At 38.7% G+C, this 27,858-nt stretch overlaps 1 protein-coding gene across 1 annotated transcript in view; it reads right to left on the reverse strand.

The window, feature by feature from the left end:
• Positions 1-16,627: 16,627 nt before the first annotated feature.
• Positions 16,628-27,858, reverse strand: part of ptprn2 (protein tyrosine phosphatase receptor type N2) — a gene marked incomplete at its 3' end in the record, with an annotated part of 135,722 nt that continues 124,491 nt past the window's right edge. Inside the window, exons 17-22 of the mRNA XM_079259492.1 lie at positions 25,889-26,008; positions 24,553-24,719; positions 22,568-22,621; positions 21,503-21,567; positions 18,443-18,516; positions 16,628-16,699 (exon numbers count right to left, since the gene is read on the reverse strand). Of these exons, the coding sequence (XP_079115618.1) occupies positions 16,628-16,699; positions 18,443-18,516; positions 21,503-21,567; positions 22,568-22,621; positions 24,553-24,719; positions 25,889-26,008 (552 nt within the window). The remainder of the gene's footprint in view (positions 16,700-18,442; positions 18,517-21,502; positions 21,568-22,567; positions 22,622-24,552; positions 24,720-25,888; positions 26,009-27,858) is intronic.

A 27,858-nucleotide genomic window follows, 5' to 3' on the forward strand; every position in this document is an offset into this window, starting at 1 on the left:
CATGAAATGTGCTTTTTCATGTGTTCCTGACACAAAAATCTTAAAAAAACCTGTTTCTGCAAAACCTGTTTCTGCTTAGAAAGGAGAAAAGTTCTGCTACCTGATCATTTGAAACTTGCGGCACACTTCACCACATCAGAAGCGGCAACCAAATCCTGGTCACCTCAGCAGCGAAAGCGAAACAATATGTCCTAAAATGTGCTTTTTTAAAATTTTGTTGTACTTAGAAAACATGAATACACACAAAAAAACACTTAAAGAGCCCAACAATAAAATGAATTTTTCATATATTTACACTGTAGTGCTGCAGAGTCTGAAACAATCTGCAGTCACATGAAAGTCTACTCTGTGTGTAATGGTATACTATACAGAAATACAACTTTTAGGACATCAAATCAAAATGTTCAATCAATCCAGTGTTGAAGCACACGTTACAAACACACGCTATGTTGTTATTCTGATTAGAATATGTGCTGTGGTCGTTTAAACGGGAGGTCAAGTCTCCAACAAATGCGCTGCGCTATTAAAATGAATAAATGGAATTGGGTTTATAAGTGCTACTGATTGGATTAAATCAACATCAAAGCAAATAAGCCCCGCAACATTTTTTTTCCTCCTACTAGCAGCATCTAATTGGTTTGTTGCAGAAATTTCTCATAAATCCCTTGTATATCAAACAAGCTTTGAACAGCCATTGCTGCATGGAGAATTGGTCCTCATCTGCTTGTTGCAGGGCTTTGGTTGCCCCTTGAGGACTTGGAACTTCTCAAGTAAATATTAGAAAAATAAAAAGCTAGGGTCAAAGATACTCAGTGCAGTTAGATTTCTTTCTTTTTTTCTTTTATAAACAATGTTCCAAAAATCTTTTTGCTACCTCGTGGCACTGAGATGAGGGAGAAACAAAACTTGCGAAGTGAGACAAAAAGCCACCTGCCTGGGCAATATTATGGAACAGCTGTCAGATAGGGATTTAGGTGCAGCTAAATTGGAGAGAGACTTTATTCACGGGGTGCACTCTGCAGATTAGGGGAGAGGAAGCAGCATAGTAAGTGTCCTTTTAGTAAACCAGTGAAGGGAGCAGGGAGATTCACACCTCTACCTATAATAATAGCTTTCCAGTTGCATAGCATGAAACATTGTCTTCTAAATGCAGAATAAATAACCATGTAAAATATAAATGAGTTGATGCAAGTTCTTGACACTCATCCAACTGAATATACATTTCCAATTTTTTTTTTTTTTTGTGATTGTTGCTACACTTGGTTGTGCTGTGTATCATTGCATTAGCAGTATTATTGCTGCTTGTCTTGGGAATTGAGGGAGGATTTATGTGTGTCTGAACAAAAACCCACATTTCTGTGTTTGTGTACAAGCTGGATGGATACAGTGAGCACAAATCCAGGGCATTTTTATCACTGCGGTGCAGCAGAGGATGGCTAAAAGAACTGCAACAGTGGAGTAAATAAAGTTTTTGTTTGACTCAGGTTTTTCTTTTAACAGCAACAGAAATCGGTCTGGATGTTCGGAGAGTTACTAAATCTCTGGATTGAGGAGCTGAGCAGTGAACAGGGGTTTTAAAATGTATGACTGGTGGGTCACAGCTTCAGTGAGACACAAAAACTTTACAGTGGATGCACTTTTACTTTTTACAAACAATGTCATGATACAGACTAAAAGCAGACTAAACTGGGGGTGAGAATGAAAAGTTTTCAAGGCAGTTTGTGACAGTGTAACTGCTTTATTATATCATTGGGATTAAAAAATAAAAAGCCCTTTTTTTCTTTTTTTTTTTTTTTTTTAAAGCTTTTTGATTACTAAAGAAGAGCTTACTTGAGGGCAAATATGCTGCAGGTTTCTTCCAACACACCTGACTCAAATGAATGGGTTTGTAGAACTTGACAACAAGCAGTTGGATTCATTTCATATCAGTTGGGTGGACTGGAGCGGGGAAGCACCTAAAACATGCAGGAAACTCGTCCGTAAGGACTGGGGACTAACATCACGGATTTAAAGTAATCACGGGATGGTGCCCCATCTGCAACACTGGATTGCAATATTTAAGCTGAGCTTAAATGAGCTGAGCTGGTGCTACCCAAAGGATTGATTAGTGAAGAAGGATTACTACAAAAGAAAGAAAGAAAAAAAAAAATCCCATAACAGCTGGTAATTGTTAAATGGCTACTGTGGTGCAGCTAGCTCATTCTCCAGAGCAAACACAGTGCTGCAGAGATAACTTTTATGATTGTAAAATGACAGTTAAATGCTGGCAGTAGGATATAATTTTACAGTAATTTAATGTAAATTAACTTGTATTATTGCATTGTGGATCAATGAAAATGACAGCAGAAAGACAAGAGTTTGTCTAAGTTGCCTTACAAGCATATCCACCTTATATCTAGTCAGTGCGCTAAATCGAGTCACTGACCATTTAGATAGGGACCTTGAATATCTTTTGTGAATTTTAAAGGAATGTACTTAATAAATGCCAAGCTACTTTACTAAAAACTCCCAAAAATCGACCCTTTTAAAGAAAAAGTAAGTGGCTCGCCATTAGCAGCAAGTAGCATCCAGAGGGGATCATGAAAGAGAATTTTATGACATCTTATCCATAATTTTACTATCACTCCAAAATGCCAAACTGCTAATGGAGCTAGAGAAAAAGGTAAGTTTTGAGTCATTTTAAAAACCCAAAATGTCAGTATAAAAATATGAGGCTCTTACTGAGATGTTTAATTTGAAGCCATTCTGTGAAACTGGCTTAAAGGATCATGTTTGTCTCTTGACAATGTCAGTTAGTGTCTTCCTGCTGCGAGATTCTCCTCAGCTTGATCCATCCGTTTTCGCCTTGTCATTTATCATCTATCAGTTCTCCAATGGATATTCATAAAAAAATTGGTTTCATTTGAGGCAATTTCATCAGGTGAAGTGCTGCATCTTCAAATGAAATCCTACAGTTAAAATTAAATTAGGAGGCTTTCTAAATGTAAAATAATCAAAATCTTACCTGCAATGCAGGAGGTGTTGCTTGTTCTTTAATGCCAGCAAAAAGATGAAGCCACTTTTCTAAAACGTTGGATGCTATTTTGTACTGAAAAGATCTGAGAAGAGTTTCAGAAGAGACAATCTGCAACTAACAACTGTGTTGATTGGAACTGAATTCTGAATCCAGAGAAGGATAAGGCTCAAACTGTGAGACAGAAATATGGGTGAACAATCCACAAGGCTATTTAAAAGACAAAAACACCCCTCTCCTGCTGTGTGCAATCAGCACACTCTTGCAGGAAAACATACATGCAGTGTGTTGAAGAGACAATATGTAAATCAGTTTTTGTTGCCTCTGAAATAAACATTTACACATCATATATAGAAGCTCTTGCAAATGTGTTGATCAAACTTTATTTCACACTGTTTATGTTCTTTACTATAAACTAGAAACAAATGTGAGGAATGAGGGGCAGAAAAGAAGAAGAAACACTGTAAAAGACACTTTTATTCTTTGGCATTCATCTTAGAGTTTGTGTAACTCTGCCAGGTCAGAACAACATGTCAATACTGGATGGATGCTTTTGAACATCTCTGATTGTGAAAGAAATCTGCCTCTGCAGGAGGAGCAAGACTGCTCCAGAGCAGAGAGGAAGACATCAGTGTGATGCATCATCACAGAGAATGTATTTAGACCATTTGGACCAGAACAGAGCACGTCCCTTTGAAGTGAAGATCAGACCTATCTGATATCAGATGGTGGTCAAAGGGCTTTTTCAGTAATCATGTATGATTACAGTCTAGCAGGTGAACAAACATCCCACACTTTTGGATCATTTGCATGTGAGATCAGTCGACTGTAAATCAGCGTTACTCCAATAAAGCCGTATGTAGGCTGATGAGGAGGAATTTGTATTTTAAAAGAGTACAAAGGTAAACAAAGTATTTTCTATTACAAAATGTACATAAAATTATTTAAAAGTAAATTGAGTGTGAAAGCTTTCAAGATGAGTTTTTTTTAAAATAGACATTTCTTAATCATATGCAATTAGTGAACTTGAATTATGACATGCACAGTCAGTTTTACCCATGTTAGAAAAGAGTAAATATATGCACTAAGACTGTCAAGACACCAGATAATTGTTATTATTATTATTATTATTATTATTATTATTATTATTATTATTATTATTATTATTATAGAGCAATATTACAATTCTTTTAATTGTAATATTCTTCTGTGAGTTTTTTTTTTAAAGGGGTTTCATTGAAAATAAGGTTTTTTATTAGAGAAATTTGCTTCAACAGGCCTGTGATGGACTCGTGACCCCTCCAGGGGGTACCCTGCCTCTCACCTGCAACCCTTAATTGGACTAAGCGGTTTGGAAGATGAATGAATGAATGAATGAATGAATGAATGAAATTTGCTTCAACATATAGTAGCAGAATGTGTATTTGGTACAGTGTAGCAGTTTTACAATAAAGGAAAAAAAAGAGAGTAAAATTGCTTCAGTATGAAGTCTCCAAATGAATAGCATATTTACTTTTACGTGAAACTGTCACTAAATAAATAATACTCACAAAATGCCAGAAGGGGGTACTATACCTGATGAAATGAGTTTGTATCCTAAGAGACTAAACATCCAGTTTAAATCAGATCGAGACAACTTTTTCTTCCCTTTTTTTCCCAACTTATTAGCACAGCAAAATGTTGTAGTTGATTTGTGTTCTTAATATGAAGGCATACTTCATTCATACTTCATTACCCTTATAAATGACCTTGGAAGGATCTTGCATTTGTTTAGAAATAAAAAGCACACGAGTTGCAATTGTGTTGTGCAAGCACAATAGAGCTATTAGTTATTTGAATATTAGAATATATTATCTATATAATTAAAATGCCTCTTGTGTTCACAAATTCTGTCCACACGCACATACAGACAGAAATGTAAACACATGCCAAAGTACTGAAAAACAAAATTGTGGTTGTTGCTGTCAGAGATTCTTTCCTGGACTACTTTTTATTGCTATAACACACACATTTCTCTCTCTGTCTGCATAATTATCCTCCCACAGTCTGACATGCATGACATCCAAATTACACATTAGAATAACATGGCGGTATAAATGTCAAGTCATTCTGAGCAGAATTTCCTAAAGAATATCATACGCTGTCTCTAAAACACCATTAGGTGGTTATTTTTGTAACAGGAAATACACAAAGGAATTTGTACACATGTGGGATAAATGGATGCAGACGACTTATGTATTCACAGAGTTCACAGCCCTAACACACCCCTGTGTGACCTACTGCATGACTGACGACGCATCATCACGCTCTCCACAAGCTCCCTCCTCCTCATTGGCTAAATTTTGGTCAGGCTTCAAAGTTCCTGATAGGCTGTCATGACGGTGGAGAGTTGTTGCTGTTGCTAGGATCCTGTTGCTAGGACGGTTGCCATCTCAGAAAGCTCAGCAGGAAACATGTAATGAATCATGGATGGTTGATTTTTCTCTAAGCACCCAAATCTGTGATGCAGATGAGCCCATAGCTCGCCTCCCCCGACTCCACCCTCCTCCTACTGCAACCCACCCACCCCCTTCCCCTGGATGGGTTCATTACAATAAAATGAAAAAAAAAAATCAAGTTTAGATTTTTGAGGGCTGACATTTTGAATGGTCCTGAGGTTGCCATGGATGGGGGTGTGTATATGTCTGTGTGTATGTGTGTGTGGGGGGATACTGATGTCAATTCTCATGCAAAAGCGAAGGGTCAGAGGTTATTATCAGTTATTTGTTAAAGGAAAGCCTGAAGGGAGACCAGCAACAGCAATGACCCCTGAGATTATTCCTACTGCTGGGATAAGTGAAGTTTGGAGAGTCCTGCTCCTCCTGAAACAGGACGACAGGTGCTCGCAGCTGACAACAAAATTGCAGCTGTTTTTCCAGACAGAAAATAAAAAAAATGAAGTTAAAAGCAAACACTGCACAGTTATAAACAATGCAAAAGAACTGTGGTTTAATGTTTGGCTGCTCATATTTTCACACAGCTGTCCTTATTCTACACACTACAGTATGTTTTGCTTTGGGAAGTCGTGAAAATGCCTCATTAAAATTTACAAAAGGTCATCCATTGTGGCGCAATGGCACCGGCGTGACTTAACAATCGCTGTGGGCATTTTTAATATCACGCTATTTTGCAGTGCAGAAGGCAACACAGGCCTGTGTTTAGCAGAGAACATGGGGAGGGTGTTTCAACCCCCAGCTGAACCGTAGTGTGCATGACTTATTTATTCCTGTCCTGTAAAAACAGTGCAGCTGTTTCATATAAAGTGGCAAACAGTTAAACCGTTCAGATGAAACACTTCTCGTATAGACGCTGAACATTACCCACTGAGGGTAAGACAGTGTAAAAAGTGGTAATTACCGACAACAGATGACAGACAATATGGGCCTGCTGCTTTAATGGTACACAGCAGAAATACAGAAATGAGCAGCTACAGTGACTCTGCTGTGTGTAAACATCTTGTGCTTTTCACCACTGTGGGCTTTCCTTTAACTGAGCAGATATTTTCTTTCATGAATATCACATGTGCTCGGCTCTTCTACTGCTTCTTTACTTTTCTCCACTATTGTTTGCTATTTACAAGCAGCATTTCTTTCTTCCCTTTCAAACAATGTTACACTTGTCTTTCTTCTCCAGTCTTTTAATTAACCCCTCCCCTCATGTAAAAGTGCTTCCTTTGACAGTCTTGCTCACCAGTTTTGCTACCTTCTGCCCTCATCTTTCTCCTGGCACGTCACTGAACAGATCCTTTAGCATCTAGTTGTGTACTCGATGCTAATACCTTGTGACACGTTTGTTCACCATCTCTTTATCATTAATAATTATGCAAAGGAGATGCGTTCTCAGCCGAGCAAAAGAAAGCAATCTTAGTATGCAAATGGTTAAGGTCCCTGTGGAGTGTGACGATTAGATGTGTGTTGATAAACTCACTTATGATGAGTGGCAGTGAGCAGGATTGAAACCGTGCTGGTCAGCGCCACCGCAGACGCTGATTAAAAACACTGCGGCCAAATGCCAGAGTATCCCCAAGATGCATGATGGGACAGAGATGAAACTGTGTAAAATGTCACTGAGGCTGTTGTGTGCCCATTAATAACCACGGCGAAAAGAAGTGAGAAGGGTAATGAGTGAAAATTTTCCCACTGATCGGCTTTTACTTTTCTGCTAAGACAGATGTTGATTGTGACTCTTCACCTTTGTATCAGTCTTTCACTGAATCTCTTTAAATATCATGGCTGGACCACTAATCCAATGAAGCACCAATACGACACATGTGGATGGGACTGCACCAGCATTTCTAAAATTTTGCTAAATTCAGAAAACAGATTGGATCACAACTAAATAAACATCTTGTAAAATCTCTGTAATGTACAAATCAGTTGCTAAACAGGTCACGTATTAACAGAATCACTGTTTTATGCTGCAATAACATGTTTAGAGGGTCAAATTATACACTAAAACTTAACTATTGTCAGCGTATTGCTTTTAAACCATTCAGATGTGTGGTTTCATCCCTGCTGTTTAACTTCAAGATGTTGAGGCTAATTTTGAATCCTTCTGTGCTAATTGGTTTTCTCTTCTAAGCATCTTTTTGTGTTTCGGTCAATTTGCTTAAATTGGATCTCAGGCCATTTTATGCATAAGTTTTTGTTGTTTTGTGTCTGCTAGTAATTGTGAAGATCCTTGGAGCCTCTTTGAAAATTTAAAACAACATTTTATTCTTGTTTTGTCTCTCATTTTGGTAATTTTGTTTCATATTGAAAATGATTTTATATATTTTCATTATGGTCACTAGTCATTTTGAGGGAACTTTTTATATCTTTAGTCTTAATCCATATAAATGGCAAACATGTTTGAAATATAGCAAAGACAAGTTTAGTTTGTAACTCAAATGTAGTTTGAATTTAACTGGTAGTTTTGCATCTCATTTTGTACGTTTTGCCTCACTTTGCTTGCATTATGTGTATCTTTTCCATAATTTAATAACTTTTTTCTTTCATTCTGGTAATTTTCAACCCCATCTTTGTAATTATGTGTCACTTTGTGGTAATTTGACTTCTCTTTTTTGGCATTTTGTGGCTCATTGTTATAATTTTACATCTGTTTGTCAGCAATTGGTCAATTTATCTTCCTTTGACATCATCATCTATGTCTCATATGGGGTTTTATGGCTCCTTTTAAAAATATATATTATACTCTTGGGCTTCCTAATTTTTTATTCAAACATATTGTTTATTCTTCTGTTCAGTTTTGTGGTCAGAGGTTGATGCTTTTGAAGTGTCCGTTCATTGTTGATTGTTATTTAGTAGAGTAATTAGAGTAATGTCAACTGTTCTAACAGTCCATGTGTCTACATCAAGCGGCAACCTCCGGCGGTTAAAAGTGAAGCCTATGCATAAAACTGCAGTTCCCCCTTCATCCACTAGGGTCTGGCTCCAAAGCAGAGCAAATCCCCATAGACTCCCAAGTTAAAAAGGCCAACTTCACTGCAGAAATAAACATGTTTACAGCCTGGTTCAAAAATCCATTTTCGGTTTACAGGTCAAGTTTACCATCATGACAACTGTGGGGGGAGTGAATTTGTTTCTAATTCGCCCGTTTAAAAGTAATTCAATCTCGAAGTTTGGCAAATTTAGGGGGTGTACTTTTGATTGACAGGTACCAATCTCCCGCTTCAAGTCAGAAGAACGTAGAACAACCGTGGTTTTTAGCCGGTTAACAACGTGACTTAGCTTTAGCCCGCATACCTCCGTTAGCTGGTTAGCACCCGTTATCTCAGGGTTAGCTTGGTTAGCTCTAAGCTACATAAAGCTCAGAGTTCGCTCGATGTCAATCATCCACAATACCGCTCACAGCCTCCCTCTCAGCTCCACCTCTTTGCCCATATTTGTATTTTCCGGGCGAGACGACGCGCATGACGCTGCCAAGATGGCGATGGAAGGAACCGCCTACCGAGCTTCAATTCAGCTCTTCAGAAACCTATGGGTGACGTCACGGAGACGCCGTCCATCTTTTTATATACAGTCTATGGTCTACATGGGAGTTTTATTTCCTCTTTAATTCCGAATAAAAGTTGATTCCGCTTTAAACTGATGAAAAATGACCATGTAAACATTTAATTCCTAATGTAAATTTCTATTCAGAATTAGACTTAATTCCGATGTAAGTGACTGGTTTATTCGCATTTTAATTCTGAACTATTTAATTAATCTGTCGTGTAAACGTTAATTCCGGTCATTCTGCGCATGCTCCTTACCCTGTCCTGTCTCGATGGCGTGCATTGTTTTGCCTCCCATGTTTGATGGAGTATCTTTCGTCTCCTTCTCAGTTGCTGCAAAAAGTGAGGTAGTTTGCTCGTGTTGAGCTGGTACTTCAAATTTATTATAAAAATAGCAGCGAAACTACTTATTATGTAGTTTTTACAGGTTACAACTGAAAAGACAAGAAGCAGGAAGTCAACTTTGTTTATTTCCGGTATACGTCATACATCACGTGCACCTTCTGCCCAATCAGAACACTTTGCAAACTGCCGCTCTGAAGAGGATTTAAGCGAGAACGTGTTTCATGTAAACCTTCATTCGGAATTATTATTTTTATGTAAACTTGTAAGAGACTACCTTTATTACATAATTTAATTCCAAATTGTTAATGCCGAATGAAAAAACACTGTGTAACCGTAGCCAGTGACATACTAAGTGGAAATTTAAGGTATATTGTTAACATTTTTTAAAGTAAGGACTGTTTTTTTTTTGCCATGATGCCTATTTTTGGAATAAATCTTGTTAAATAATTAGGCCAAGGCTGAATTTATGAATTCTTGGTGCCATCTTTTAAAGATAAATAGTCATTCAAGAATGAAATGTCACATCTGTTACTTAAAATATGTTAACAGTATATTTTAAATTCTTGTTTGACCTTTAAAGAAAATAGTACAAATATTATTTGTTACTCAGTTTAAAACACACTAATGTGAGTTTAACATTAAAGATAAGAAATGTATCTTGAGGCTAGACATTTGCCAAGATGTGTTTTAATCTGGGCCATGCCTTGTTGGTGTTTACTGCAGTGCAGCTAAACATGATATTTTATCTGGTATTTAAGATTCAGATTTAAAAAGTTGCATCAAGTAAAGTTTCTGTGACGACGTGGTGGGAGTCCACGCTTTTAACCAAAAGTCAGTGAGAAGCACCAGAAACTATTCAGGCAAGATCAATTTTCTCAGGATAAATGTTTGGCTGCACAGAGAGAGAAGAAGAAGAGAGACACTAGCTGGGAGTGCCAAGTTTAAGAGCTTGTTTGTTTTTTAAGAAGATCAAAGGTATGGAAGCCTTGGACAGACATGAGAAGCATAGTCACTGCAATCTGCTCTCCATTTACTCCCAACAACACCAGTAAAGAAAAACAAGGCTTTTCTTTTTGGGAAAAAAAAAAAAAACCTGGAAAGCCTCCCAACAAGCAAAACAGATTTTCCTCATCACAGGCAAATGACATGTTTGTCAGCATGTTGCTTGTTGCCATTCAAAAGCTGAATGATCTGCAGGTGTTTTTTTTTTAAGATTGGTAAGCTAAAGCACCTCTCAGACTTTGGGCCAAACGCAGAACATGGATTGAAAAGTCAAGCAGCTATGCTACTCTCTGATGGACTCTGGTTATTTTTTAGCAACTGAGTAGATCTGATTAAAGCTGCAGTCAAATTACCCTCAATAATTCAATAGGACATGCTCTAAGACCCATAATAATCATTTTAATTGACTTGTTAACACTATCTTCAGGCAATTTTTCACCCGTGAGCCTGCTGCTAATGCTAATGTAAACATTTTACAACAGTGCATCCAAACTTTGGCTAGAGCCAAATCTGCAGATCATCTGGGGTGTCAGTTTTTACCAAATCTGTCTGATGAACTTCCACAGCTTTGTGGGACCAAACAGCCTTTTGTTGAGCTGCTTTAATACGCACACATAACAGGATATTTCTTCATGTTTACATAAGCACTTTTAGCACCTTATAGCACAAACAATCGATGCAATACCACTGTTCTCCAACAATAAAAAAAAAAGAGTTGCAACACTGTTAAAGGGTGTGATGCCAAGTTTTTGACACCTAAATGAAATAAAATGAAATCAACATTTAGTAAAATGAAAAGCATCTCAGTTTTATCACATATGTGCATATCTGAAATTAAACATTTAATATCTGTGGGATGGTATTTTTGGAATAATTGTGTTCTAATTGGTAGAATGAGTGAAACTAACCAACCAAATTTGAGCAGGTTTGGTCACATGCAGGTTGTTAATCTGCAAGAAAAGCTAAAACAAGTAGAACATAATGCTTTGCAGGAACCGTCGAACAATGGTTCTTTGGTTTTACTGCGTCATCTAGAAAATTTTAGAAACGTTGCTGCTGCAGCCACAGACTAATCTGAAGGAGTTTATAGGTTTCAAGATTGAATGATGTTTTTGTTCCTTACCTTGATGTATAGTTGTAGTAACTGAGATTTTGATGTTGGCAGGGGAACCTGCAACAACACCAAAATAGATAAAACCATGCCATTTAAACTAGCAAGTGAGTACAGGGGAGGTTGGAAAGGAGGGAGTGGGTAAAACCGTTGGACTTTTGGTTGTGAGACAAGTGAAACAGCATTACTTTTATATTTTTCACTTTGTTTAACCTGGATCAGGGGTGTCCCAAGTCCGTCCTCGAGGGCCACAGTCTGGCAGGTTTTTGATGTATCCCTACTCCAACACTCAGATTAATCAGTCATTGTGCAGAACTTTATTAGCTGTTGGGTCTATGGTAACACAAGCCAGGTGTGTTGAAGCAGGGATACATTGAAAACCTACCGTGGCCCTCAAGGACCGACTTTGGACACCCCTGATCTAGGTTAAACGAAGTGAAAAATATAAAAGGAATGCTGTTTCACTTGTATCCTGACCAAAAATCCAACAGCTTCACTTCCTCCTTTCCAATCTCCCCTGTACTCCCTGGCTAGTTAAAATGGCACGGTTTATGCGTTTTGGTGTTGTGGCAGGTTCCCATGCCAACATCATGGTCTCAAAGTGTTGTTTTCTAGTCTTGTGTCTGCACACAGTCCAAACGACACAATAAACAACACTCAACTCATTTTATGTTAATTTGTTATGAAATGTTTGGTTGAATAACAGTAATTAATAGAATCATGTCTGGTTAGGTTTAGGCAACAAAACTACTTAGGTTTCTGAAAAGGGGATCATTTCAGAACCCTGCATTGGCATGTGGTGGGTATGAGAAGTCATAAAGGACCATAAGATCTAAATGTCACATCAGTGATGGTCAGAAGCATTTGAAAGTTGCAAAGTTGTTGTAAACAGCTGAGTGATGCAGGAAAAATGTTGGCCACACAAAACTGATCATTCAAAATTCTGCCGATCTGAAGGAAAACTGCCTTTACTGTAAACACATAGTAACTCTTTATAACCATTCTTGGCCTTGTTGCTCCCTCCTCAACATTGTATTTTCCTATCTATCAATATTTTCTCCTTCAGCACTCTATAAATCACATGCATTAATTATACATAGAATCTACCAATATAAAATAAACATACTGCTGCTAGGGAATCATCGATCTCATGAAAAAAAGACTTATTCAAAGAGAAACGTCTGGCTGGTTTTGCATTTCTTCACAGAACCTCATGAATATACAAGTGAGTCAGAAGGACTGAGACATAACAGTGATTACAAAAAAACCTACAGAGAGATCATCAAGGAGTGGCAAAACTGTAAGACTCACGGAGACCCAAGGCTGAAGAGGCCCACACGACGTTCTTGGCAGTGTGAAGTGAGCCTCCGAGGGACCTGCACTGTGTTTTCATCTGCTTGTTTCAGGACTGAATGATTTATCGGCTTACCTTTAAAACAGTCTTTCAGGATGTGTTTCCTCATTTCATGCCTGTGACTCTTCATTTTTTGTGTTGCTCCTGCATTTCCCATGATCTTACAGCTTTCCCGTGTGGTGGTAGACACTTTCTCTCTTGCCAGACATATTTGTGCTGTTGACATTTTTCTGGTGGCATCATGATTCCACAGCCATTTGGCTACTTTACATTCATTTGGAGCCATGTGATATGCTGGCACTCCTTAACGAGATATGCCGATTTTGACGGATCTCATCCCATAGACTAGTCTGAGCTTACATAGTAATTTAGAAACCCCTAAATTAAAAATTGCTTTGAGTTAAACCAAGCATCAAAAATACCAATACACAGTCTCTAATTTGGTGACTTTTCCAGAATGCATTAATCCTCTCAAATGGAAGCTGACAGGATATCACATGCTATTGTAGCCCACAAGATACCTCAGGAAGCAATTACCATGAATACGTTTTCTAATAAACTTGTACCCATCAGATGATAAGCAATTAAACATGCATAATTATGGTTTCCATACAGTAATTTCTAAGCTGATTAGGTTTGTGTGCTTTACAACCTGAACGGGAGAATTTTAATAGGGCCTTGGTTTGGTGTTGCTGGTTAGCAGTGGCAGCTCATCAGTGAATCATATGCAAATGAGGCCTCAGGAAGTGCATGAAGCCTCATTCCCAGCTATTACAACTGTCAAGGGAGGGAGGGACATGTCAACGAGTGACACATAAATGAATATGCATTCACACAAGAACCCCACGCACACATTGTTGAGTGGCTGGAAATTATATATTCTCCATATATGCCTTTCAACATTTTTTTTTTTGCTTGTGCTAAAATCTTTATTGGACTTTTCACCAAATATCTTTCTATTTTTCATGCTCTGTTAGGAATGCTACATATTTACATTTTTTATTGATAACAAAATATTTCCACATTTAGGCCAATAGAGTCAAGGATGCTTCCAATGTAATATAAATTTTTTACTTTGGAACATGTTTGTAATAAAGCAGATTTTGTGAAGAGTTTATAAACTGTAAGAGATTATCAAATTAAGACTATGATAAATAATCCACTAAATATTTACAAATATTTAGTGTTCTTGCCTTGAATAAGTTATATAATTACTAAAAAACAAACAAACAAACAAAAAAAAACCAAAAAACATTCAGCTGATACTTATGTCTCTCCAACAAGATTGTTACTCTTTACATCATCATTTATAGAATATTATAAATATTATAAATGAAAATTATAAATGAAAAAGCCATGAATAGACAGATAAACAGATAAAATAAGATAAACAGATAAAATAAGACAAAAGACAGTTTTAGGTATTAATTGACTAAAATGAATAAATAAAAAAAGACTTTACTGGTGTTTTTGATAAAGTTTTTGCAATTTTAAACATGATTTCAAAATAGCGCCATAATTTAGTTAATTTCCTTTTCTTTTTAAGGTGACATTGAATTTTCAGATCCAGGAGCTCATTCAGACAGGGCTTTAGGATTTTGGTCTCTATTTCTTTGTACTAAAACTGTTTTTGCTGATCTTTTTAAGCATTGTGTTACATTCCCACATTATGTTCATTGCACCTAGTTTTGCTTACTATGTTTGCCTCATACCTGTTTAGCACTGAGTTTATTACTTAACTGCTCTCTTCCTGTGATGAACATCTGTTATTACACTGAATATTTTCCATCTTTTGCCATTTGGATTTCACCTGTTTGGGTCCCTGGTGTTGTCACGGTGGAACTGTACACAACTGTAACTGTACTGATTCAATCTGCAGCTGAGGTAGGTCTGAATCATGTAATGGGGCCATTACCTAATAATTAAGTGTTTATAGAGTGTACATTAATCTTTAAAACCTCTTTAATCATTGGAACAACCTATGTCAATCTAAGTCATTCTTAAACACTTTTTAAAGTAATATAAACAGACAAAATGATACAGATAACAAAACTAGAATATACAGTTGTAGTCTTACACAAATAACATCTTTTATTTGACACTGACTGAACTTTTTCCCTGTAATATCAGGAAACGACCTCAGAGGGGAAAATAAAAACTGATTTTATTACAAATCCCTGGCACTTTCTCTGTTGAACCAAGCATTTCATCTGTTCAAACCTGGGAATCTTTCCCACACACACCCTCAGGGGAGCACTATACTCCATTTTCTTTGTGACTTTACTAAGACTATCATTCAATCAAGCCTTTCAGTGGAAGGGTGGCGATCTCGCTCCTGTTTGTGAGTGCATCAGAAATAACATTACACCAGACAGCAGAGTGGTGTAGTCCATTTTCATTTATTATCAATCTGAATGTAATTTCTCACACAAAATATATAGTTCTCACTGAGGCTCTTAGTGTGTATTTCAGATAGCACTATAGGAGGATTCATAAAGTCATTCATTGTCTATACATAGAGCAAATAATCTGTCACGTTGCACAAAATGTCACAATATACCAGGGATAGATGGACAAACTAGTTCAGCAACAATCTCGATATACGTCTTCTCAAATAGACTCTTGATCATATCGTTACTATTAATATAAGATGGCAGCATTTCTAAATAGAGGCAACAACTTACTCAGTTGGTATATTTCACATGTAAGAATAACAAAGATGTTCATGTACTAAACAAAAGATGTTAAATTGGTCGATTGAGGAAGATATAACAGCTGATATGCTTAGTTAATCATTGTTTTGTGAGGCTTTTTCAGAGTTGTGGAATCTGTGGTTTAACACTGAGATTCATATTACAATAACACACGATTAAACATCTGTACATGTGATGCTGAGTACTTAGTAGCTACTTCACATCACAGAGGAAGAGAATATGACGAGTTGACCTCCAAAACGCTACGTGGATCCAGCACACCATTTGAGAGGATAGAATCTGTACAATTTTTTTTTTCTTTTTTTATTGAACAGACAGGAACCTTATATACATGTTAGTTTGAGAGGATTACTGTTCAGAGCTGCAAAAGTTTGACTGTTTTATTAGATGCAAAAGTAAATTTGGGTCATATGTTTTGTTAATTTTAATACAATAATGCCAGATATTCTCCAATTATAGTTTTCAGATGATAATACGCAGTTTCTCTTTGTCATACATGGAAAAAAATTGGATTATTTTAAGATTTAGACTGTTAGTTACAAAATAAGCAGAATAACAGCCTCTGAGAAAATGTTTTACGATTCCACACAAAACGGATCCTTGCAGCCTGGCTGTAGTTTGTTTTCTTAGTTTTAACAGCAGGTTGTTCATTGTTGGAACAAAAATCTTCACTTGACATCACAAACATCTCATCAGTGGCACTGCAACAGTATGTTCAGGAACAACATCACAGTTATAGAAGACCGTGGGTTCATACTCATTAAATTCACAAGGAGAATGTTAATCTGTGTTCCCATTTCTCTAATATCTAATATCTGCTCCCCTTATCCTGTATTGCTAAAACGACCACAGATCAACAGTCACCCTCTGAAATGATAGAATATGGATCCAGGTGATATACCTGACACGACGTTCAGTATTCAGTATTATATCTAGGTGAAGAGGAGGCTGAGATAGAAGAGGAGAGGAAAGGGCACAGAGAGATGTCAGTCTTGAGTGGGCAGGGGAAACTGGTGCTTAGAGAGCGAGCAGAAGTAGGTGAGGTGTGATGACTTCACTGAGGAAGTGCTTTTAGAATAGCGTTCACCTCCTCTGCCACGGCTGTCAGTGCAAATTCAAACTGCTCCTGAGGAGGAGAAAGAGGAGGAGGAGGTGGGGAAGGAGAGGATGCAGGGGAAGACAAGGAAGGGAAGGAAGGTTACAGTACTTGCTTGTGACAATTCTGAAGTGCCATTTCAAAATGACTGATGACTCCCACCGCCTTCTCTTCCTCCATATCTCCTGACCCTGCCCGGGCCCCGGCCACAGAGCTGAGCTGAAATGCTCTCTGAGCTTTCAACCTGGAGTGCACGCACAGCTGGCACCGACATCGATCCAGCCAGGTGTGTCTTAAAATGGAGCTTTGAGTCAAACTGTCTCAGTTTTTTTAGGGTGCGTGTGTTTGATTGTGCAACTGACTCATGGTTTTCCCCGAGGAGCTGATTGATGTTTGCCCCCCGGACCTGGTGTTTTTATATTCTTCTCCTCTCCCCAGGCTGCAGGCCACAGGGTCCTCTCACAAAGAGCGGGTATGTGGGAGTTTGGAGGGAACGGTCTTCAGATGTGTCAACACACAGCCTGCCATAGTCTGGCCTGAGGATAGGCTAAATCAATACAGAGGAGTCACTAATGGCCGTGGCTTTTGCTTTGCAGTGGAGATTATGTGGAGCTTCTATTTTTATGTGTCTTCTGAACCTACGATGAGGCCAGAAGAAGTGTAAGTAAATCCCTCTGTATCTCCACCACAGTTCTAGGTGATAATCTATTCCCAGGTAGGCTTGAAAGTTTTGGAATACTTTTAAAATGAAGCTTTGTTCAGGCTTAGCGTTTCACATTTAAACCACAGGGGGGAGATCAATCTCTGCTCAACAGGATGTCAGTGAGGGCAAAAACGGTCATATGTGCAGTTATTATTGTACGTTCATGTCTGTCTAAAAGAAATAACTAAAAGAAAAAAAAAACCACATGAAGGGATTAAATGTCTTTTTAAAAAATAAAGTGGAACCATCATAAAGGGGGAAAAAGATATCTGCTAATCCAATTCTTGAAACTTAACTCTAAATTTCATACCTCATTGCAATCTAATTTCTGTGCCAAGCCAGCATGAAACTGCAAAGTGGAATCAACAATATTCCAATTCAAATAATTTCACTTAGACACGTCAGATAAGAGAAAGGGAGTGCTTGAAAAGCTTTTCTCCATTGAACAGAGCGCAGCTGTGAAAGCAGCATTAATGAACCATCGAGGAACTCTGGAGTCTGTTAGCAAGTAGTTCCCATAAATATTATCACCCACTGCTGCGTGAGATTTGCCTTCATCATTACTGTTATAGCTACTGTCGCTGCCTGCAAGAGAAACAAACGGGATGGATGAGGGCAAATGCTTTTACAGTACTCCCAGAATTACACTGCTGTGCAGGCCCTGCTGTGACATGAAGTTTTAAGACTACAGAAAGTAGGTGTACAATCAGACTGACAGATTCAGACTTGAACACATCCCTTTGGGCTCAGAATGTCATACACAGAACAATTAATCTGGTTTTTCAGAAAATAGCAACACTCTTAAAAAAACTCTTAAAGCTTAACATTTATAGAAAATCCTTTAATGATGACGTTTAAAAAAAAAAAAATCTGACATTTCTCTGATCCTTGAGATGAATGGTGAATTATTGTTTTCCAAGACAATGTTTCTCTAATCCTGAAACAGTTATCAATTACACCATCATTACCTATGATCCTCTGTGCATGAAGTAGACAATCGTCTCTCTAAATGACTGCAACCCTCCCCCCATATTCCTCCTCCCCCACCTCCTCAAAGCTGGGGACCTTACCTTTGTCTGGACCATGCCAGCTCTCTGGTCTCTCAAGTGCTCCAGGGTAGCGGCAATATCAATCTCTTTAGCACCTGCAACAGACAGAAAATTGGACTGAGTTCAAAGCAGCGGAGTAATCCAGCTCACATCTGTCAATCTCTCTTTATTCTGGGCTCCCTTTGGAACAGCACACCGATTGAAAATTATTACATTCATCCCTCGAAAGACTTGGATCGCAGCCATGGACTGTTTCTTGATAAAATATGCAAAAGGATGTTTTTTGGGGGTCTGGGAAAAGTGCAATAATGCATTCAAAAGTACTACGCCTTGCTCTTACAGAGCGAAAGAGTGTGTGTGAGAGAGAGAGAGAGAGAGAGCGAGAGAGAGAGCATGCAAGCATGACTCTGAGAATCAACAATTAAAATGATTTGCAGCAGCTCTGCACCAGTCATTCTGATGATTAACCTGCGCAACAGTTGCTTCGGTGGTGATGAGCTGCCTTTCAGTCTATGATTGTAATCTGAAAAATCTTACTTTGCTTTCAGATTTAGGGATTGCCGCCTCGTGCTTATTTGTGAAAATGACAAAGATTCAGACGGAGCCCCTGAACCCTTGAGGTGTTTTTGAAAGTGAGAGAGAGAGTGGAAGCAGAGCCAATAGAGCAAGAGTGCAACTGCATGGATATGTGTGGGTGAGAGATGGAAAAAGTAGGATTTAATGCAGCTGGACTTAGCACTCAAAGGTACTCAGCGCTACAACAAGACTTTCATGTCTTAGATCGGCTGAAGTCCAAAGTTAAGCTGAGGAGAGGCTCTCTGATCACAGAAAAGGCGGAGGAGAGCGAGCTTATGTACATTTCAGGCAGTTGGTTTGAGCTGCAGAAAACAAAAGGTTAAAAAGAGACCGAGTGGCGGCTTTCATCACCACGGACAACAGCGCATTTGTCACAAACTGCTTGAACTCCATCAGGATGGGTCAGTCTTATTACTGTTTTACAGACAGTGCAGGGAAGGTCTGCCACAAAGTTGGCCGTTCTCTTAAACCTGCTCTGCCGGGGCCAGATCGCCGGAGGAGGGAAGGAAAAGGTCAAAGGGCAAAGAGCAGGTTAAGCCGTGAAAGAACACAACCCCAGGAGAACAAGAGATGTTTACAACCTGGATATCTTAAAGAAACCAGCAGTAATATTCTAAAGCTATAACTCCTGCTCAGTTTGAGTAGAAATTCAGCTTTTCTTTCACATGCAAGTAAAATATTTCACAAAATCATCAAATTATTCCTTCTAACATATAACGACACTCAGGCCACTTATCTTTTGCTTTAGGCTTGTTTTATCCATTTGCTCACACTTCCATTCATATTTGTGCATTACATAATGGTGTCAAGTTACTGTGAGTTGTCACCACAACTCTTTTTATACTGATCAGAAAACATTGCCAGTGCCGCCTGATATCTGGCTTGTGAAAATACAGAATTGGCAGTCAGTCCTATGTCAAACAATTGCTATTCATGAGTACTTTAGAGATCTTCCACGGAGGCTCTAAAACGGACAAGGGACACATTCACATCAGCCTTTTCCATTCGAATCCTAGCCTGTTTGATCTAAAAGTCCGCCTTGTTTGGTGAAATGTGAATGCGACAAATGAATTCTGATTTAGATCAAAGAAGCGGACTCATTCTGCCTACAAATGCAGGTCTCAGTCCATTTCAAGAGGACCACATAAAGGAAGCGGACTACAAAGTCACAAAAACGTCACTTCCTACATTTGGTGTAGTATTGCATTGTGGGTAGCGATCGCATTGAGGGTTCTCTGCCTCGTCTGTGGTTCATACTGCACCCATTGCTGCAGTGTATTTATGTAGTATAGTTAAATAGGTCAAAACACCCCCCAAAACAGTGATAGTTTTGTCCATCGTAAGCTTGCAAGTGAACGAAATGGAGATTCTGAACGCGTTTTCTTCCTCATGTGGTTCTTGGTCTCTCTTTTGCTAAATACTATTGCAGCGCCACCTTTGGTGAGAATGAGGAAATATTATTCTAATGGTTTGGCTTCCTTTGACAAAAGTGCAGCATGAACGCGATCTTGGTCCGCATGGATACACCCCCCTAAAACTGAGCCAAATCCCCTTTTTGACAGAGTCTAGCGAACTATTCTGATGTGAATGAACCAAATATCAGCTTTTGGACAAAAAGATGCTCATTAATTTGGCCTTTCCTTTTGTGTTAGTTAAGTCTTTGCCCTGCTGACAATGTTATCAGAAACTGTTATCATACTCAGCCTGCAGGATATAGTTTAATCTAATCTCATCATGGTGGGTCAGCTTACAGGCGTATCTTCTGGTACATTGGTATACAGGACTTGTTCTAAATACAATGCTGCCTGCACAACACTGACAACAAACAGGCAACCACTGACAATAGGAAAAAATTAGCCAGCTTATTTACTTAAATAAACAAAATACTGTACATATGACACTTGTGGTGTAATAATGCCATTAGCATACTGCAGGGGCTGGTCTGACTCAGAACTGCAGGAAATAAAATATAATTGCACCTTGAAGAGTTCTAACCTGCTGACAGTGTTCAGTTTAGACTATAATTGTGTTTAAAAGGAAAAAAAAAAGCCAACACCATTCTGTTAAAAAAAAAATCAATAATCAAATCTAATAAGTACTGTGTTCACATTAAATAATAAATATTGATTTAAATCACTGAGGCAAATGGCAAATTTTTTATGTATTTTCCCTTTAAACATTTCATTTCCATGCATGTGCTATCTAAATTCATGCAGCAGCTCCAGGTGCAGGTCAATACAGTGTGAAGGTTGCTTAAATAGATAATTATTAATGTGGGTAGAGGTTTCTTTTTTTCTTTCCCTTCCCTGTGTTTCCTCTTTGTTCTGCTCTCCCCGCTCTTAGCAACTCCCTCCACTTCTGCCTCTGTCTTCGCTGCCTCTCCAGGCCTCGAAGAAGTCACCCTTTAATGCATCCCTGAGATCCTCTGTGGAAAATGAGAGGCTTTCGCGTTGCTGGGGCAACACTTCAAGCAGAAAGAGTGAAAGGGAAGCCATTGATCGTTACCTTTAGCCATCCTATTGAGGACCATGTCAATCAGAATGTAAGTCCCACTCCTGCCAGATCCGTCACTGCAGAAAGTAAGAAACAGTGAGGCAGAGATCATTAAGGTGGCAGCATGCAATGCTTTAATCTCAGTGTTTGTTCTTATGAGAAAACAAATTGCTCATTTACATTTGCAGCTGCAATGAGACTGTCAAGTTTATTTAAGCTAAACTTAGTCTCTGCATACAGATATACAGCTTTCTATTTACACAAAACACATCACTGATCAATTACAATACCTACAAAGCAAATATCAGGATTAATCCCTAAATTTTAATGTAATAACTGATTAGATAAGAAAATTTCCAATAGATGCAAGGATGTTAAACCCTTGTACATGAGTGCATGTGTGGTCTGGAGAATTGCTTGGCTATTGGAGAGACGGGAATGGTTTCTAAGGCACACTGGGGACAAAAGCTTTTAAATGCATGCACCTCAGGAGCAGAGGAGAAGTTGAGAGGCCAGAGGCGGTTTGAGAACAGCTTTTGGAGAGCCTTGCTTTTCCATTACTCCAGAGATAGCCCCATGAAAAGCCTCCCTTTGTGCCCGCCAGCCATTCAACAGCTCTGCATGTTAATTGCAAACAAGGCGTGGACATCTCTCTAATAAAGGCAAGGCCAATAAAACAGGAGAGCTGCCTGAACACCACAGCTTCATTAATCCACTGCTAGACACTCAGTCCCTCAGAGGGGAGAGCGGGCTTACTGGCCCCATGCATGATTTAACAGGATGTGACTATTAAAAGTGTTCAGACAGATACCTGGTGTTTAATTCGAACCAATCAAGGCCAGTTAACTAACCCAACCAAATGGGAAATAGAAGGGTGCTTGGGTGAGTAGGTTTGTGCCATGTTATTTACATAAGAAACAGTCAGTGAAATAAACAGCAGCTCCAGTGGACCCAGATAGAGTAAATGGACTGAGCGGGTTTAAATAAACAGCCTCTCCCCTTCAACACACAGGCCATGACAAACACTCTGTCCCAATTCAGCAGGGTCAGCCACAAGGTTCAAACAGTTATACTTGCCTGCAGTGAACAATTATCGGGCAAGATCGACCCCGGTAGCACTTGTTAACCTTTCTGAAATAAAACAAAAGAGGAAACTTGATGTTACTGCAAGCTTGGCAGCAGGTTGTTTCAGTGGACAGGCTGCAAAGTCAAATTCAGGACACAGGATCAAATTCTTTGCGACTAACAAACGTGAATCATGAGGAACTTCTAAGCGAAGGTCTGGATAATATTAACAGAGATAATTAAAAGAACAAACACAAATCTAAAAGATTCGTCCTCCTGTCAGTCAGTTATTTAAAATGGAGCATGGAGACGGAAATCTGTAAATAAATTAAGCATAATTTCGGTAACAGTAAATCAGTGACGTGTGGGTGACTGACGTGGTGGTGCGATGTTGTGATTGTCGACCACCGACGCATTAACCTCGGCCAATTATTAATGTTTTACATCACAAGCACGGTGAAGGCCAACAAGCCTTTTCACACCCTACCGTTGCCATGGGAACTGACTACACTGAGAGCTTCCTTTTGTGCCTTTCCATCTCTATTCGTTTTTACTCTTCAGTAACAGAAATGACACTGAAAAATCTCAACATATTTGTTGCTTTTCTGCTTGAAATAATAGTGGTTTTGAAGAATGTGAAATAATGTGTCCATCCTCCATACTTGGAGCAATATTTTATAGTAACTACTAATAGCCTTGTTGTCAGTGGTCCATTCATGCTTTTCTCTCTGTTTGACATTAAGAGCAACAAATTTTAATCACTTTGATGTTGTTCCATTAAATTGCCATTTTCAACATTTTAAGATTATTTATACCGCCCCAGAAAATATCTGTAAAGTCAGAGCATGACCGTAGTGAGACATTGTACAAAGATGGTTGGAGTTCCCATGCAAGCCAGAGGAAGGATCAGTGAGGAGGAAGAGGAGGAGGAGGGAGACAGAGAGAAAGGAGTGAGAGAAAGACAGTGTGTGCACAGGCCTGGCTGAGGAGACACAGTTTCCAATGATCACTTTTGTGACTATGCAACTGGGCTCATATTACTAGCTGCAACATCACAAAAATGACACTGGCAACCGCAAAATACCGACTTGGCCGAAACCACGAAACCATGAAACTGTGAGTGTTAGAGCACAATGTATGGTGGCTTGTGAATCACTTTACTGGAGAGCTTTAGATGCCCAATAACCTACAACAACATTCATGGGGCTAAATAAAGGTGAGCTAATTGTTAAAGAGATCTCAACAGCAGGGCAAACAATATGTCTGTAATTGAAACACAAGTCAAACCAGTAAATACCTGATTGCAAAGTACACCCAGTTTAATTTGGCAGAATGAGACCACCTCCGTCAGAAAGACATGACATGATAAAACTACACAATCTCTCATCTACATTACAAACCAGAGGGACAGACTTCCATCCACAAATCAGATGCACCTATTCTCATTTGAAGGGCTTTTCCTATCCCTCCTGGGTTTTCCCAGAGGAGCCGCTGCTGCTCCTCTGCCAGAACACATTATATGGAGAACAGAGTGAGGTTATTCAGTCACAAGCTTTCCCCCCGCTCCCGTGTTTTTAGTGAGACAGCTCTCATTTAATTGGATGTTTGAATTGGGTGCTTTTTTTTTTTTTTTTTTCCTTATTCTTTTTTTCTTTTCTTTCTTTTTTCCCAAGCCAAGCCAGGCAGTGCGGGGCTGTTAATTTGCTGCATCACATGTGCTGGAGGGAGGTAAGGGAGATCGGCCCAGGATGAAAGGGATGGTACAGAAATGCAGTCCTTTTTAGAACAACCACTCTTTAGGACAGCAAAAAGCAAAGGGGCAAGAAGGAGAAGGACCAGAGAGGCACTGACAGAATGCAGAATATAAGAGCAGGTGATTAAGAACAAGCAAAGGGGAGGGGGAGGACAAAAAAAAAGGCTGATTGTAAAGATGGAAATCTGTCTGAAGTCTGCTGAACGGCAGAGTCTGAGGCAAGTCAACAGGAACTCTTCTCTACCTGCGGAAGTCTAACAGGATCCTGGCTGAGTTGGGAATCCCTCGGTCCATCCAGGACAGGAAGTGGAACTGAGTGACGGTGCGCGTCTCATTGGTCTGCAGGTTTTTCAGGTAGAAACTCCGCACCAGGAAGTCCTCACACCAGATGTGCTCAGACACCAAGTTGACCTAAACACAGACAAAGTAAGCATAAGATGACACATCATAACTGCATATGGGAAACAGATCAAAGCCTTGGTTAAAACATCATATTCATTGAAAGACTGGCTCACTTAAACTCCCCTAAAATAGTTTCTTAATCTCTATTTGGGGGCTTTAAGTTATGATGAATTAAGAATCACAGTTTCAGGAAATTCTATTTATTTGTAAGTAAGTTTTGAAGAAATGACGCACTGATGAGCGACTTCCTGAGGTTTGTGTCCATCTCTGTAACAAATTAGTCAATTTATGATTAAATGAAACATAATTAATTTAGATACAGAGATATTCACTTTAGATATTTCTTTGCTTCATGACCAAACCATGAAGATGAATAAATTCTAGGAGTATTGATTTCTACTTGATTTTAGGTCAAAGTAGACAACCAAGTCAGTGCTAAATTGTTTCTTGGATGACAACATTTTTTTTTTTTTTCAAATTTAAACAGTTAGCTTAATTTAATAATCTATTCCTGTTTATTTGTGTGTGTTTTGTAGATTAGAAATCAATATTTTTAACCTTTAGTCTGTGTTATGATTTTTCCATGCCTTTTAGAGCGATTTTTTCCCAATAAAAATGGTTTATAGGAACAAACCTTTTAATCATTACTGATGAAAAACTCAACAGATGCATATCTAACAGTCTTTATTACTCACCAATTTCATTATTTTACACTAAACCCAAAAGTTCAGTTGCTCATGTTCCACATACATCATTTTACCACAAATAAAACAATGAACAGTCAGTAACCCAACTGTTAAGCCAAGAACAGCTTGTTTTGTGCCATTTTTTTTTTACCTTCTGTTCATAACATACTGATTAATATCACTTTGCTCAAAACTGTTAAAGATGTGGGTTGGTTTGCTAAAAAAAAGTTCTGACAATAGCCAAACCAATTTAAAACCCAGAAAACTACACGCCTAATAAATTAAGGATGTGGCAATATCTATGTATGGATAATAATGGTGATTGCACGTTAAATATTGTGTCAGTGATAGACACAATATTGTGATTTGATTTAATGTAATTCAATCAAAACATCATAAAATACAAGGTTTAAAAAAAAAAAAAGACAAAAATTAAAAGACTCAAATCCAGGTGATCCTGTTCCTCATAGTTTTTTTTTTATTTTTTTTTACCTCATATATGTGATAGACATCCGATCCCTCATCGGGCCAGTAGTGGTGAGACTGCTTCACTCCGTTTTCAGACAGTGGGGTCAGCATGACGATGACAACACAGCCGCTCTCCCACACCATCTACACACCAGAAACCAATATTCGTCAAACGCGACAACAAACATCCTCATATTCACTGTGTGACATTCAAATAGTCCAAATATGTAGCTGAACTGAGCCACTATAAGCAGCATATTACACTGAAACCTTGTATTAGAGCAAAATTGATTTCTTGATCTTTGTGCAGGAAGTATGAATAAATGTCACCTCTCTCTGTGTGACAAATGATAAATGTTGGGTGGAGCAGCAGGAGGGCGCCTCTTGTGTCGCCTTCCCTCAGTCGCCGGAGCGAGATCACAACATCTACTGCACTGCTGCTCGATTTCATCTTATCACAATCTAATGTGTCCTTGGGAAGAAATACAGGCCCACGGCAGCCATTAGGAAAATGAGAGGAAACGCGGGTTTTATGATTGCTATAAAAACACAATGGCTTTGACTATACACTAATCACAAGCTTCTGCGATCCAGCCCAGTGGACACATTACACACCAACTGTGCCAACTGTGCCAGGATATGATGAGATTAGGGTAGGTGATAATGTGGGGGAATATGATCTATTTAGCCTTGTACAATTTAGCACATATTTGCAGGTAGCTAGGTAAAATGGATTCTCATATCATCATCTTCACCTACAAAACCGCTCCAAAAAATCCCACCATCTTTTTCCTTTTTCTTAAAATATGATTAACAGTTTCCAGACTCAAAAGACGATATATCGTCTTATGAGGAAAAAAGTGAAAAAGCCTGAGAAGGACCCAAGTTATGCTCTGTGAACTCCAGCAGATTGGCTGAATTAGAGGGGAAGAGGTAAGCTTGAAGGCCCAGCAGAGCTAAGGTAATAGAGGGGAGATGGATGGGGGAGTAAAGGATGATGGGATGGAGGAATGAGAAGTAGAGGATTAGAGCCAAGCTGCCTTTCAGAGCAGTGCCTGGGGCCGGTGTGGATTAGATAGGAGAAAGCAAAAAGATTTGCCTCCTGCACGATCCATTTGCATGACACTGCCTGTGTTTCCCGATTGTTTACCTATAATGTGGTAAAGATTGTTGTTTTTTTTTTTTCTCCTGTCACAATCCAAAGCTGACCACACTGAATAATGAATGACTGCTACTCATATCCTACAAAACTGAGCTTCAGACTGTCACTCAAACTGGATCTAATGCTCAATTATAAAGACTTAATTGGGTGAGATTCAGAGTGAAGTTAAAGGTTAGTACATATTTCTTTAAAACAATTTAAATGTATTTATTTACCTGGCATAGAAAAAGATGAAGACACAAACAAAAACAACATCTAAATGATGGTCACTAATTTTATTCATTTGAACACCGTATGAGGAAAAAACCTTGATTGCAGATTTGTGTTTTTGGGAGCATAACATTTTACAACAATCTGAATTTCCTCGTGCACTGAATTAGAAAACTCTAAAGTGTCCTCCATAAGTTACAAGGAGACAGTTTGCAAACACAAAGTCAGCATTTATGACTCAAAATGAGTATGTGTTCAGTACATGATGTAGAGTGCAGAGTGCAGGGCCAGCTGGTCCTTCAGGATTTATCACTCCTCTAAGCCATGGTCGTGGCTAACCAGAGTTACTTCACCATATGGAGGTGATGGGCCTGCTAATTACTACAGTGCTGTCCTATTAAAACAGAAGAATGTCATTTGGCGACCATGCATCATTTAAGGCACACTTACGCTCTAGCTGACATGTTTAACAATGGCCTGTATGCTGTAATTGATGGGAGGTTGCTTTGAAATTTATGGGCAGGGAAAGGAATGCAAATAGCTATGAGAATGGATGCAAACATGAGCAAATATCAGCATTAATATAAATAACTTCAGACTTTCTGAGCCTGTGTAAAACTAG

This window comes from Telmatherina bonti (genome assembly GCF_933228915.1).
Source record: "Telmatherina bonti genome assembly, chromosome: 20".
NCBI lineage: Eukaryota > Metazoa > Chordata > Actinopteri > Atheriniformes > Telmatherinidae > Telmatherina > Telmatherina bonti.